Source organism: Mustelus asterias, unplaced genomic scaffold (assembly GCF_964213995.1).
Source record: "Mustelus asterias unplaced genomic scaffold, sMusAst1.hap1.1 HAP1_SCAFFOLD_2793, whole genome shotgun sequence".
NCBI lineage: Eukaryota > Metazoa > Chordata > Chondrichthyes > Carcharhiniformes > Triakidae > Mustelus > Mustelus asterias.
Window position 1 is genome coordinate 22,514 of NW_027592738.1, and position 15,442 is coordinate 37,955.

At 47.6% G+C, this 15,442-nt stretch overlaps 1 protein-coding gene across 1 annotated transcript; it reads right to left on the minus strand.

The window, feature by feature from the left end:
* Window positions 1-4,292: 4,292 nt before the first annotated feature.
* Window positions 4,293-5,535, minus strand: LOC144490027 (uncharacterized; the record flags this gene model as incomplete). The annotated part of the gene is made up of 1 exon (XM_078207854.1): window positions 4,293-5,535. A coding segment is annotated over one exon (1,243 nt), but the record flags the coding sequence as incomplete, so codon positions are not given.
* Window positions 5,536-15,442: the final 9,907 nt, after the last annotated feature.

Sequence of the window (15,442 nt, forward strand, 5' to 3'; positions counted from 1 at the left end):
AGGGTGGATAGTCAGAGGCTTTTTCCCAGGGTGGAAGTGTCAATTACAAGGGGGGGTGGAGTGGGGGGGGGGGCGGGGTGGGGGGTGCACAGGTTCAAGGTGAGAGGGGAAAGATTTAAGGGAGATGTGTGCGGGGGAAGCTTTTCACACAGAGATTGGTGGGTGCCTGGAACGCGCTGCCAGAGGGAGTGGTGGAAACAGGCACATTAACAACATTTAAGAGGCATCTGGATGGGTACACGAATAGGGAGGGAATAGAGGGATACGGACCGGGTAAGGGCAGAAGGTTTTTTTTTGTTTAGTTTTGGCATCATGAGCGGCACAGGCTTGGAAGAGCCTGTTCCTGTGCTGTACTTTCCTTTCTGCTTTGTTCTATTAATCCTTTCAGGTTAGTATGTTGACATTAATGGTTTAAGTGTCACAAATCTTCAAAGGACTGTTGTGGGAAAATCACTACGTGGAGTCAGATTTAAAGATTCAACATGCAGTTTATCGGACAAAGCTTTGGGAGAAGCGCTGGGCACTCCGCAGTGCTCGCAGTCACCTTCTCCACTTTAAAATGGCAGTTGAGCATCTTTTATCATAGAAATCATAGAAACCCTACAGTGCAGAAGGAGGCCATTCGGCCCATCGAGTCTGCACCGACCACAATCCCACCCAGGCCCTACCCCCCACATATTTACCCGCTAATCCCTCTAACCTACACATCCCAGGACCCTAAGGGGCAACTTCTAACCTGGTCAATCAACCTAACCCGCACATCTTTGGACTGTGGGAGGAAACCGGAGCACCCGGGAGGAAACCCACGCAGACACGAGGAGAATGTGCAAACTCCACACAGACAGTGACCCCGAGCCGGGAATCGAACCCGGGACCCTGGAGCTGTGAAGCAGCAGTGCTAACCACTGTGCTACCGTGCCGCCCCATTTATACATTTTCAAATAATGGACAAGTACGGACATTAGCCGTTAGCACATCGTTATCCATAGAGTAGATACATTTATGCATTTATGCCCCCATTCAACGACTGATCTCGTTACAAAAACACATCGTTTTGGTTCTGCTTTATCTCAAGCTAAGGTGCCTCAAGGTCTGATTTATTTCCTGCAGTAATTTAGACACCACTAACAGGATTTAACTCGTTGCGCAGTGTCTGTGCCCAAGTCAGCACATCTTAATGTCTTTTCCCAGAGTCCATTTTGTGCCAGGTATCCATCTTGTGTCCTTTAATTTTGAGTTTACTCCAACAAGGGCCAAGAACATTCTGGACTAATTCGCTGTGTTTTTTAAAGACCCTGTCCCTTAAAGGATTAGTGCAAGTACTCTGGTTGCTGCTGTTCCGGGGAAAGATGGCGTTGTACAGGATAAGGTAATTAAGCAGTTTTAAGGAAGCTGAAATCTCTTGGCCCCGGTGAACTGTTCACAAAATGGTCACGTGACGGTTTATGACTCTGGGGAAAATCCAAAGCTGTTTGAAATCTGGTTTTACTCCGGGAAGACAAAAAAGATCAATCATAGAATCCCTACAGTGCAGAAGGAGGCCATTCGGCCCACTGAGCCTGCGCTGACAACAATCCCACTGAGGCCTGTATAACTCCATGCATTTACCCTGCTGATTCCCCCTGATACTAAGGGACAATTTAGCACGGCCAATCCACCTAATCTGCACATCTTTGGACACTAAGGGGCAATTTAGCATGGCCAATCCACCTAACCTACACATCTTGGGACACTAAGGGGCAATTTAGCATGGCCAATCCACCTAACCTACACATCTTTGGAAACTAAGGGGCAATTTAGCATGGCCAATCCACCTAACCTACACATCTTTGGACACTAAGGGGTAATTTAGCATGGCCAATCCACCTAACCTACACATCTTTGGACACTAAGGGACAAGTTAGCATGGCCAATCCACCTAACCTACACATCTTTGGAAACTAAGGGCAATTTAGCATGGCCAATCCACCTAACCTACACATCTTTGGACACTAAGGGGCAATTTAGCATGGCCAATCCACCTAACCTACACATCTTTGGACACTAAGGGGCAATTTAGCATGGCCAATCCACCTAACCTACACATCTTGGGACACTAAGGGGCAATTTAGCATGGCCAATCCACCTAACCTACACATCTTTGGACACTAAGGGGCAATTTAGCATGGCCAATCCACCTAACCTACACATCTTTGGACACTAAGGGGCAATTTAGCATGGCCAATCCACCTAACCTACACATCTTGGGACACTAAGGGGCAATTTAGCATGGCCAATCCACCTAACCTACACATCTTTGGAAACTAAGGGGCAATTTAGCATGGCCAATCCACCTAACCTACACATCCTTGGACACCAAGGGGTAATTTATCATGGCCAATCCACCTAATCTGCATATCTCCAGACACTAAGGGACAATTTACCATGGCCAAAACATAACCTGCACATCTTTGGACACTAAGGGGCAATTTAGCATGAACCATCCACCTAACCTGCACATCTTTCGGACTGTGGGAGAAAACCGGAGCACCCGGAGGAAACCCACATACACACACGGGGGTGGGGGTGAGGGGGGTGGGGGGGGGGGGGAGAACATGTGGACTCCACACAGACAGTGACCCAAAGCTGGAATTGAACCCGGGTCCCTGGCGCGGCGGGGCAGCAGTGCTAAAGCACTGTGCCACTGTGCTGCCCATTGAACTGCTTGGGTAAGGAATACACCAGCTCCTGAAGCTCCAGTCCAAAGTAGAGAGTGAATGGAATCTGCTCCAACGTTGCTCAACCTTCTGAAATCGACCGTCGGCAAGTTTCGCTCGAGTCCGTCTGACAGGTAGTGCAAAAGTCGATGATCGTTCCGCCAACCAGTCCTGAGAAACCAACCGTGTAACCCGGACGCCATTTCAAGGACTCCACCGTCTGTCTTTTTCCCTTTGAACTTTTGACTTTTAAGCATTTGGCAGAATTCTTCTATTTTTGTTTTGACGTATTAGGATATTTAAAAAGAGAAATGATTATACTTTCTACAATAACTCCAGGAGTCGGCTGTGAAGGAACCACACTTCCATTGCACAAGATGACAATAAACGACAGCCTGTGGTGAACACAACAGGTCCCAACCGGGGACTAAAAGGTGGATGGACCCTCTCAGAGTCTTGCTTTATACAGGGCTCGGTATACAAGCTCCACTTGTGACACTACATTCTACACCCTCTCCTTCCCTTCTCTATGAACGGTATGCTTTGTGTAGCGCACAGGAAACAATACTTTGCACTGTATCCCAATGCATGGGACAATAATAAATCAAATCAAATTGAAAACTGGTGGGCTGAATACCAGTCCTCAGGGAGCTTGTGTCCAAGGACCCCAACTGGGAGGCCAATTCGTGATTTCCCCATGCGGATCATGGTGGGTTATCACACCTTCATATTTCATACTGCCATCTTAATAAGCTTTACCTTTCCACTTGACAAGTCGGGTGTTACATAGGGTGGCACAGTAGCACAGTGAAAGGCACTGCTGCATCACAGTGACAGGGACCCCGGTACGATTCCCGGCTTAAGTGTCCAAAGATGCGCCCAATTCTGGTCGCCGCACTACCCAGAAGGACGTGGAGGCTTTAGAGAGAGTGCAGAGGAGGTTTACCAGGATGTTGCCTGGTATGGAGGGTCTTAATTATGAGGAGAGATTGGGTAAACTGGGGTTGTTCTCACTGGAAAGACGGAGGATGAGGGGGTGACCTAATAGAGGTGTATAAAATTAAGAAAGGCAACGATAGGGTGAACGGTGGGAAGCTTTTCCCCAGGTCGGTGGTGACATTCACGAGGGGTCATAGGTTCAAGGTGAAGGGTGGGGGGAGGTTTAACCCGGATATCAGAAGGACGTATTTTACACAGAGGGTGGTGGGGGCCTGGAATGCGCTGCCGGGCAAGGTGGTGGAGGCAGACACACTGGGAATGACTTATCTAGATAGCCACATGAACGGAGTGGGAATGGAGGGATACAAAAGAATGGTCTAGTTGGGACCAGGGAGCGGCGGGGGCTTGGAGGGCCGAAGGGCCTGTTCCTGTGCTGTATTGTTCTTTGTTAGGTGGATTGGCCATGGTAAATCTATCCTTGCCTTAAAAACATTCAATGAGGCGGCCTCTACTGCTTCACTGGGCGGGGAATTCCACAGCTTCACAACCTTGTGTGTGAAGAAGCTCCCCCTCAACTCAGTCCTAAATCTGCTCCCCCTTACTTCGAGGCTATGCCCCCCCTAGCTCTAGATTAACAGCAAAGTCCAATCACTGCAGTTAGTTGTGAACGAGGCTGTGTTTCAGCAGAGCGGATGAAGTCGTGAATCCCTTCCCACACTGAGAGCAGGCGAACGGTCTCTCCCCGGTGTGAACTCGCCGGTGGTCAGTGAGCTGTGACGATCGCTTGAACCCGGCCCCGCAGTCAGGGCACCGGAACGGTCTCTCGTCGGTGTGGACACGTTGATGGTACATCAGCTCCCCGGAACTTTTGAAGCGCTTCCCGCAGTCCGGGCATTTGTAAGGTCTCTCGTCGGTGTGAACCCGCTGGTGTCTCAGCAGGTGGGATGAGGAGATGAATCCCTTCCCGCACTGGGGGCAGGTGAACGGCCTCTCCCCGGTGTGGACTCGCCGGTGGACGGTGAGGTCAGACGATGTCTTGAACCCGGTCCCGCAGCGAGGGCACCTGTACGGCCTCTCCTCGCTGTGAACGCGCTGATGGGACATCAGCTCCCAGGAGCTTTTATAGCACTTCCCGCAGTCCGAGCATTTAAAAGGTCTCTTGTCAGTGTGGACCCGCTGGTGCCTCAGGAGAATGGAGGAGGTGGTGAATCCCTTCCCGCACACGGAGCAGGTGAACGGCCTCTCCCCGGTGTGGACTCGCTGGTGGGTCAGCAGGTCGGACGACTGAGCGAACCCCTTCCCGCACTGGGAGCAGGTGAACGGCCGCTCCCCGGTGTGAAGTTGCTGGTGTACGCTGAGTTCGGACGATCGTCTGAACCCCGCGCCACAGTCAAAGCACCGGAAGGGTCTCTCGTCGGTGTGGACGCGGCGATGGGACGTCAGCTCCCCGGAACTTTTAAAACTCTTCCCGCAGTCCGGGCATTTGAAAGGCCTCTCGTCCGTGTGGACTCGCCGGTGCCTCTGCAGGTGGGCTGAAATAGTGAAGCCCTTCCCACACACGGAGCAGGCGAACGGCCTCTCCCCGGTGTGGACTCGGCGATGCTTCTCCAGCTCAGACGGGGATCTGAATCCCTTCCCGCAATCTGCGCATTTCCACGGTTTCTCCTCAGCGTGACTGTGCTTGTGTCTCGACAGGCCAGACGACTGGCCGAAGCTTCGTCCGCACACACAACACAGGTACGGTTTGTCCCCACTGAGAACAGTGCTTTCTCCTCTCATGTTCAAAACCCGATGATATTCAGGCTGCCGACAACTGGGCGACTCCAACAGATCCTGACGCGATGTTTGTTTCTGAGTTTCCCCAACTGCGAGTCCTCCCCCTTCGCGCACCCTGCGAAAACTGATTTAAAACAGGAAAAAGGGATTGAGAGAGAACCCACGAAAAACACAAAGGCCGGGTGTGAAGCTGAGCTGACTGAATCTGATCATTTACGGGTACCTGCACTCGGAAACAGTGACTGTGAAAACTGCCAGATCGTTGTAAAGAAAACTGAACTGCTTCACGAATATCCTTCAGGGAAGGGAACCTGTCACCCAGTCTGGGTCTACACAAGGCAGGATCCTCTATAGATGGAGAGAGGTGGGAGAGGCAGGAGGTGAAGGAGTGGGATTTTATATCTCGACAGGGCATAGTAAGAGGATAGTCAGCAGAGCAAATTGAAGTTAAAAGTCGGCTTACATTATTTGAGTTGAGTTGATTTGATTTATTATTGTCACATGTATTAACATACAGTATTGTTTCTTGCGTGCTATACAGACAAAGCATACCGTTCATAGAGAAGGAAAGGAGAGGGTGCAGAATGCAGTGTTACAGTCACAGCTCGGGTGTAGAGAAAGGTCAACTAGATGCAAGGTCGGTCCATTCAAAAGTCTGACGGCAGAAGCGGTTCTTGAGTCACATGGTCCATGACCTCAGACTTCTGTGTCTTTTTTCTTTGGACATCTTTGGACACTAAGGGACAATTTACCATGGCCAATCCACCTAACCTGCACATCTTTGGACACTAAGGGGCAATTCAGCATGGCCAATCCACCTAACCTGCACATCTTTGGACACTAAGGGGCAATTCAGCATGGCCAATCCACCTAACCTGCACATCTTTGGACACTAAGGGGCAATTCAGCATGGCCAATCCACCTAACCTGCACATCTTTGGACACTAAGGGGCAATTCAGCATGGCCAATCCACCTAACCTGCACATCTTTGGACACTAAGGGACAATTTAGCATGGCCAATCCACCTAACCTGCACATCTTTGGACACTAAGGGACAATTTAGCATGGCCAATCCACCTAACCTGCACACCTTTGGACACTAAGGGACAATTTAGCATGGTCAATCCACCTAACCTGCACATCTTTGGACACTAAGGGACAATTTAGCATGGCCAATCCACCTAACCTGCATATCTTTGGACACTAAGGGACAATTTAGCATGGCCAATCCACCTAACCTGCATATCTTTGGACACTAAGGGGCAATTTAGCATGGCCAATCCACCTAACCTGCACATCTTTGGACACTAAGGGGCAATTTAGCATGGCCAATCCACCTAACAAGAGCATCTTTGGACACTAAGGGGCAATTTAGCATGGCCAATTCACCTAACAAGCGCATCTTTGGACACTAAGGGGCAATTAAGCATGGCTAATCCATCTAAACTGCACTTCTTTGAACATGAAGGGACAATTTAGCCTGTTCAATTCCCCTGACCTGCATATCTTTGGACACCAACTGACAATTTAGCATGGTCAATCCACCTAACCTGCACATCTTTGGACACTAAGGGGCAATTTAGCACGGCCAATCCACCTAACCTGCACATATTTGGACACTAAGGGACAATTTAGCATGGCCAATCCACCTAACAAGAGCATCTTTGGACACTAAGGGGCAATTAAGCATGGCTAATCCATCTAAACTGCACTTCTTTGAACATGAAGGGACAATTTAGCCTGTTCAATTCCCCTGACCTGCATATCTTTGGACACCAACTGACAATTTAGCATGGTCAATCCACCTAACCTGCACATCTTTGGACACTAAGGGGCAATTTAGCATGGCCAATCCACCTAACCCGCACATCTTTGGACACTAAGGGGCAATTTAGCATGGCGAATCCACCTAACCTGCACATCTTTGGACACTAAGGGACAATTTAGCATGGCCAATCCACCTAACCTGCACATCTTTGGACACAATGAGCAATTTAGCACGGCCAATCCACCTAACCTACACATCTTTGGACACTAAGGGACAATTTAGCATGGCCAATCCACCTAACCTACACATCTTTGGACACTAAGGGACAATTTAGCATGGCCAATCCACCTAACCTGCACATCTTTGGACACTAAGGGACAATTTAGCATGGCCAATCCACCTAACCCGCACATCTTTGGACACTAAGGGGCAATTTAGCACGGCCAATCCACCTAACCTGCACATCTTTGGACACTAAGGGGCAATTTAGCATGGCCAATCCACCTAACCTGCACATCTTTGGACACTAAGGGACAATTTAGCATGGCCAATCCACCGAACCTGCACACCTTTGGACACTAAGGGACAATTTAGCATGGTCAATCCACCTAACCTGCACATCTTTGGACACTAAGGGACAATTTAGCATGGCCAATCCACCTAACCTGCATACCTTTGGACACTAAGGGACAATTTAGCATGGCCAATCCACCTAACCTGCATATCTTTGGACACTAAGGGGCAATTTAGCATGGCCAATCCACCTAACCTGCACATCTTTGGACACTAAGGGGCAATTTAGCATGGCCAATCCACCTAACAAGAGCATCTTTGGACACTAAGGGGCAATTTAGCATGGCCAATTCACCTAACAAGCGCATCTTTGGACACTAAGGGGCAATTAAGCATGGCTAATCCATCTAAACTGCACTTCTTTGAACATGAAGGGACAATTTAGCCTGTTCAATTCCCCTGACCTGCATATCTTTGGACACCAACTGACAATTTAGCATGGTCAATCCACCTAACCTGCACATCTTTGGACACTAAGGGGCAATTTAGCACGGCCAATCCACCTAACCTGCACATATTTGGACACTAAGGGACAATTTAGCATGGCCAATCCACCTAACAAGAGCATCTTTGGACACTAAGGGGCAATTTAGCATGGCCAATTCACCTAACAAGCGCATCTTTGGACACTAAGGGGCAATTAAGCATGGCTAATCCATCTAAACTGCACTTTTTTGAACATGAAGGGACAATTTAGCCTGTTCAATTCCCCTGACCTGCATATCTTTGGACACCAACTGACAATTTAGCATGGTCAATCCACCTAACCTGCACATCTTTGGACACTAAGGGGCAATTTAGCATGGCCAATCCACCTAACCCGCACATCTTTGGACACTAAGGGGCAATTTAGCATGGCCAATCCACCTAACCTGCACATCTTTGGACACTAAGGGACAATTTAGCATGGCCAATCCACCTAACCTGCACATCTTTGGACACAATGAGCAATTTAGCACGGCCAATCCACCTAACCTACACATCTTTGGACACTAAGGGACAATTTAGCATGGCCAATCCACCTAACCTACACATCTTTGGACACTAAGGGACAATTTAGCATGGCCAATCCACCTAACCTGCACATCTTTGGACACTAAGGGACAATTTAGCATGGCCAATCCACCTAACCCGCACATCTTTGGACACTAAGGGGCAATTTAGCACGGCCAATCCACCTAACCTGCACATCTTTGGACACTAAGGGGCAATTTAGCATGGCCAATCCACCTAACCTGCACATCTTTGGACACTAAGGGACAATTTAGCATGGCCAATCCACCTAACCTGCACACCTTTGGACACTAAGGGACAATTTAGCATGGTCAATCCACCTAACCTGCACATCTTTGGACACTAAGGGACAATTTAGCATGGCCAATCCACCTAACCTGCATATCTTTGGACACTAAGGGACAATTTAGCATGGCCAATCCACCTAACCTGCATATCTTTGGACACTAAGGGGCAATTTAGCATGGCCAATCCCCCTAACCTGCACATCTTTGGACACTAAGGGGCAATTTAGCATGGCCAATCCACCTAACAAGAGCATCTTTGGACACTAAGGGGCAATTTAGCATGGCCAATTCACCTAACAAGCGCATCTTTGGACAGTAAGGGGCAATTAAGCATGGCTAATCCATCTAAACTGCACTTCTTTGAACATGAAGGGACAATTTAGCCTGTTCAATTCCCCTGACCTGCATATCTTTGGACACCAACTGACAATTTAGCATGGTCAATCCACCTAACCTGCACATCTTTGGACACTAAGGGGCAATTTAGCACGGCCAATCCACCTAACCTGCACATATTTGGACACTAAGGGACAATTTAGCATGGCCAATCCACCTAACAAGAGCATCTTTGGACACTAAGGGGCAATTTAGCATGGCCAATTCACCTAACAAGCACATCTTTGGACACTAAGGGGCAATTAAGCATGGCTAATCCATCTAAACTGCACTTCTTTGAACATGAAGGGACAATTTAGCCTGTTCAATTCCCCTGACCTGCATATCTTTGGACACCAACTGACAATTTAGCATGGTCAATCCACCTAACCTGCACATCTTTGGACACTAAGGGGCAATTTAGCATGGCCAATCCACCTAACCCGCACATCTTTGGACACTAAGGGGCAATTTAGCATGGCCAATCCACCTAACCTGCACATCTTTGGACACTAAGGGACAATTTAGCATGGCCAATCCACCTAACCTGCACATCTTTGGACACTAAGGGGCAATTTAGCACGGCCAATCCACCTAACCTGCACATCTTTGGACACTAAGGGGCAATTTAGCATGGCCAATCCACCTAACCTGCATATCTTTGGACACTAAGGGACAATTTAGCATGGCCAATCCACCTAACCTGCACATCTTTGGACACTAATGGACAATTTAGCATGGCCAATCCACCTAACCTGCACATCTTTGGACACTAAGGGGCAATTTAGCATGGCCAATCCACCTAACCTGCACATCTTTGGACACTAAGGGACAATTTAGCATGGCCAATCCACCTAACCTGCACATCTTTGGACACTAAGGGGCAATTTAGCATGGCCAATCCACCTAACCTGCACATCTTTGGACACTAAGGGACAATTTAGCATGGCCAATCCACCTAACCTGCACATCTTTGGACACTAAGGGACAATTTAGCATGGCCAATCCACCTAACCTGCATATCTTTGGACACTAAGGGACAATTTAGCATGGCCAATCCACCTAACCTGCATATCTTTGGACACTAAGGGGCAATTTAGCATGGCCAATCCACCTAACCTGCACATCTTTGGACACTAAGGGGCAATTTAGCATGGCCAATCCACCTAACAAGAGCATCTTTGGACACTAAGGGGCAATTTAGCATGGCCAATTCACCTAACAAGCGCATCTTTGGACACTAAGGGGCAATTAAGCATGGCTAATCCATCTAAACTGCACTTCTTTGAACATGAAGGGACAATTTAGCCTGCTCAATTCCCCTGACCTGCATATCTTTGGACACCAACTGACAATTTAGCATGGTCAATCCACCTAACCTGCACATCTTTGGACACTAAGGGGCAATTTAGCACGGCCAATCCACCTAACCTGCACATATTTGGACACTAAGGGACAATTTAGCATGGCCAATCCACCTAACAAGAGCATCTTTGGACACTAAGGGGTAATTTAGCATGGCCAATTCACCTAACAAGCGCATCTATGGACACTAAGGGGCAATTAAGCATGGCTAATCCATCTAAACTGCACTTCTTTGAACATGAAGGGACAATTTAGCATGGCCAATCCACCTAACCTGCACATCTTTGGACACTAAGGGACAATTTAGCATGGCCAATCCACCTAACCTGCACACCTTTGGACACTAAGGGACAATTTAGCATGGTCAATCCACCTAACCTGCACATCTTTGGACACTAAGGGACAATTTAGCATGGCCAATCCACCTAACCTGCATATCTTTGGACACTAAGGGACAATTTAGCATGGCCAATCCACCTAACCTGCATATCTTTGGACACTAAGGGGCAATTTAGCATGGCCAATCCACCTAACCTGCACATCTTTGGACACTAAGGGGCAATTTAGCATGGCCAATCCACCTAACAAGAGCATCTTTGGACACTAAGGGGCAATTTAGCATGGCCAATTCACCTAACAAGCGCATCTTTGGACACTAAGGGGCAATTAAGCATGGCTAATCCATCTAAACTGCACTTTTTTGAACATGAAGGGACAATTTAGCCTGTTCAATTCCCCTGACCTGCATATCTTTGGACACCAACTGACAATTTAGCATGGTCAATCCACCTAACCTGCACATCCTTGGACACTAAGGGGCAATTTAGCATGGCCAATCCACCTAACCCGCACATCTTTGGACACTAAGGGGCAATTTAGCATGGCCAATCCACCTAACCTGCACATCTTTGGACACTAAGGGACAATTTAGCATGGCCAATCCACCTAACCTGCACATCTTTGGACACAATGAGCAATTTAGCACGGCCAATCCACCTAACCTACACATCTTTGGACACTAAGGGACAATTTAGCATGGCCAATCCACCTAACCTACACATCTTTGGACACTAAGGGACAATTTAGCATGGCCAATCCACCTAACCTGCACATCTTTGGACACTAAGGGACAATTTAGCATGGCCAATCCACCTAACCCGCACATCTTTGGACACTAAGGGGCAATTTAGCACGGCCAATCCACCTAACCTGCACATCTTTGGACACTAAGGGGCAATTTAGCATGGCCAATCCACCTAACCTGCACATCTTTGGACACTAAGGGACAATTTAGCATGGCCAATCCACCTAACCTGCACACCTTTGGACACTAAGGGACAATTTAGCATGGTCAATCCACCTAACCTGCACATCTTTGGACACTAAGGGACAATTTAGCATGGCCAATCCACCTAACCTGCATATCTTTGGACACTAAGGGACAATTTAGCATGGCCAATCCACCTAACCTGCATATCTTTGGACACTAAGGGGCAATTTAGCATGGCCAATCCCCCTAACCTGCACATCTTTGGACACTAAGGGGCAATTTAGCATGGCCAATCCACCTAACAAGAGCATCTTTGGACACTAAGGGGCAATTTAGCATGGCCAATTCACCTAACAAGCGCATCTTTGGACACTAAGGGGCAATTAAGCATGGCTAATCCATCTAAACTGCACTTCTTTGAACATGAAGGGACAATTTAGCCTGTTCAATTCCCCTGACCTGCATATCTTTGGACACCAACTGACAATTTAGCATGGTCAATCCACCTAACCTGCACATCTTTGGACACTAAGGGGCAATTTAGCACGGCCAATCCACCTAACCTGCACATATTTGGACACTAAGGGACAATTTAGCATGGCCAATCCACCTAACAAGAGCATCTTTGGACACTAAGGGGCAATTTAGCATGGCCAATTCACCTAACAAGCACATCTTTGGACACTAAGGGGCAATTAAGCATGGCTAATCCATCTAAACTGCACTTCTTTGAACATGAAGGGACAATTTAGCCTGTTCAATTCCCCTGACCTGCATATCTTTGGACACCAACTGACAATTTAGCATGGTCAATCCACCTAACCTGCACATCTTTGGACACTAAGGGGCAATTTAGCATGGCCAATCCACCTAACCCGCACATCTTTGGACACTAAGGGGCAATTTAGCATGGCCAATCCACCTAACCTGCACATCTTTGGACACTAAGGGACAATTTAGCATGGCCAATCCACCTAACCTGCACATCTTTGGACACTAAGGGGCAATTTAGCACGGCCAATCCACCTAACCTGCACATCTTTGGACACTAAGGGGCAATTTAGCATGGCCAATCCACCTAACCTGCATATCTTTGGACACTAAGGGACAATTTAGCATGGCCAATCCACCTAACCTGCACATCTTTGGACACTAATGGACAATTTAGCATGGCCAATCCACCTAACCTGCACATCTTTGGACACTAAGGGGCAATTTAGCATGGCCAATCCACCTAACCTGCACATCTTTGGACACTAAGGGACAATTTAGCATGACCAATCCACCTAACCTGCACATCTTTGGACACTAAGGGGCAATTTAGCATGGCCAATCCACCTAACCTGCACATCTTTGGACACCAAGGGACAATTTAGCATGGCCAATCCACCTAACCTGCACATCTTTGGACACTAAGGGACAATTTAGCATGGCCAATCCACCTAACCTGCATATCTTTGGACACTAAGGGACAATTTAGCATGGCCAATCCACCTAACCTGCATATCTTTGGACACTAAGGGGCAATTTAGCATGGCCAATCCACCTAACCTGCACATCTTTGGACACTAAGGGGCAATTTAGCATGGCCAATCCACCTAACAAGAGCATCTTTGGACACTAAGGGGCAATTTAGCATGGCCAATTCACCTAACAAGCGCATCTTTGGACACTAAGGGGCAATTAAGCATGGCTAATCCATCTAAACTGCACTTCTTTGAACATGAAGGGACAATTTAGCCTGCTCAATTCCCCTGACCTGCATATCTTTGGACACCAACTGACAATTTAGCATGGTCAATCCACCTAACCTGCACATCTTTGGACACTAAGGGGCAATTTAGCACGGCCAATCCACCTAACCTGCACATATTTGGACACTAAGGGACAATTTAGCATGGCCAATCCACCTAACAAGAGCATCTTTGGACACTAAGGGGTAATTTAGCATGGCCAATTCACCTAACAAGCGCATCTATGGACACTAAGGGGCAATTAAGCATGGCTAATCCATCTAAACTGCACTTCTTTGAACATGAAGGGACAATTTAGCATGGCCAATCCACCTAACCTGCACATCTTTGGACACTAAGGGACAATTTAGCATGGCCAATCCACCTAACCTGCACACCTTTGGACACTAAGGGACAATTTAGCATGGTCAATCCACCTAACCTGCACATCTTTGGACACTAAGGGACAATTTAGCATGGCCAATCCACCTAACCTGCATATCTTTGGACACTAAGGGACAATTTAGCATGGCCAATCCACCTAACCTGCATATCTTTGGACACTAAGGGGCAATTTAGCATGGCCAATCCACCTAACCTGCACATCTTTGGACACTAAGGGGCAATTTAGCATGGCCAATCCACCTAACAAGAGCATCTTTGGACACTAAGGGGCAATTTAGCATGGCCAATTCACCTAACAAGCGCATCTTTGGACACTAAGGGGCAATTAAGCATGGCTAATCCATCTAAACTGCACTTCTTTGAACATGAAGGGACAATTTAGCCTGTTCAATTCCCCTGACCTGCATATCTTTGGACACCAACTGACAATTTAGCATGGTCAATCCACCTAACCTGCACATCTTTGGACACTAAGGGGCAATTTAGCATGGCCAATCCAACTAACCTGCATATCTTTGGACACTAAGGGGCAATTTAGTCTGGCCAATTCACCTAACCTGCACATCTTTGGACACTAAGGGGCAATTTAGCATGGCCAATCCACCTAACCTGCACATCTTTGGACACTAAGGGGCAATTTAGCATGGCCAATCCACCTAACAAGAGCATCTTTGGACACTAAGGGGCAATTTAGCATGGCCAATTCACCTAACAAGCGCATCTTTGGACACTAAGGGGCAATTAAGCATGGCTAATCCATCTAAACTGCACTTCTTTGAACATGAAGGGACAATTTAGCCTGTTCAATTCCCCTGACCTGCATATCTTTGGACACCAACTGACAATTTAGCATGGTCAATCCACCTAACCTGCACATCTTTGGACACTAAGGGGCAATTTAGCACGGCCAATCCACCTAACCTGCACATATTTGGACACTAAGGGACAATTTAGCATGGCCAATCCACCTAACAAGAGCATCTTTGGACACTAAGGGGCAATTTAGCATGGCCAATTCACCTAACAAGCGCATCTTTGGACACTAAGGGGCAATTAAGCATGGCTAATCCATCTAAACTGCACTTCTTTGAACATGAAGGGACAATTTAGCCTGTTCAATTCCCCTGACCTGCATATCTTTGGACACCAACTGACAATTTAGCATGGTCAATCCACCTAACCTGCACATCTTTGGACACTAAGGGGCAATTTAGCATGGCCAATCCACCTAACCCGCACA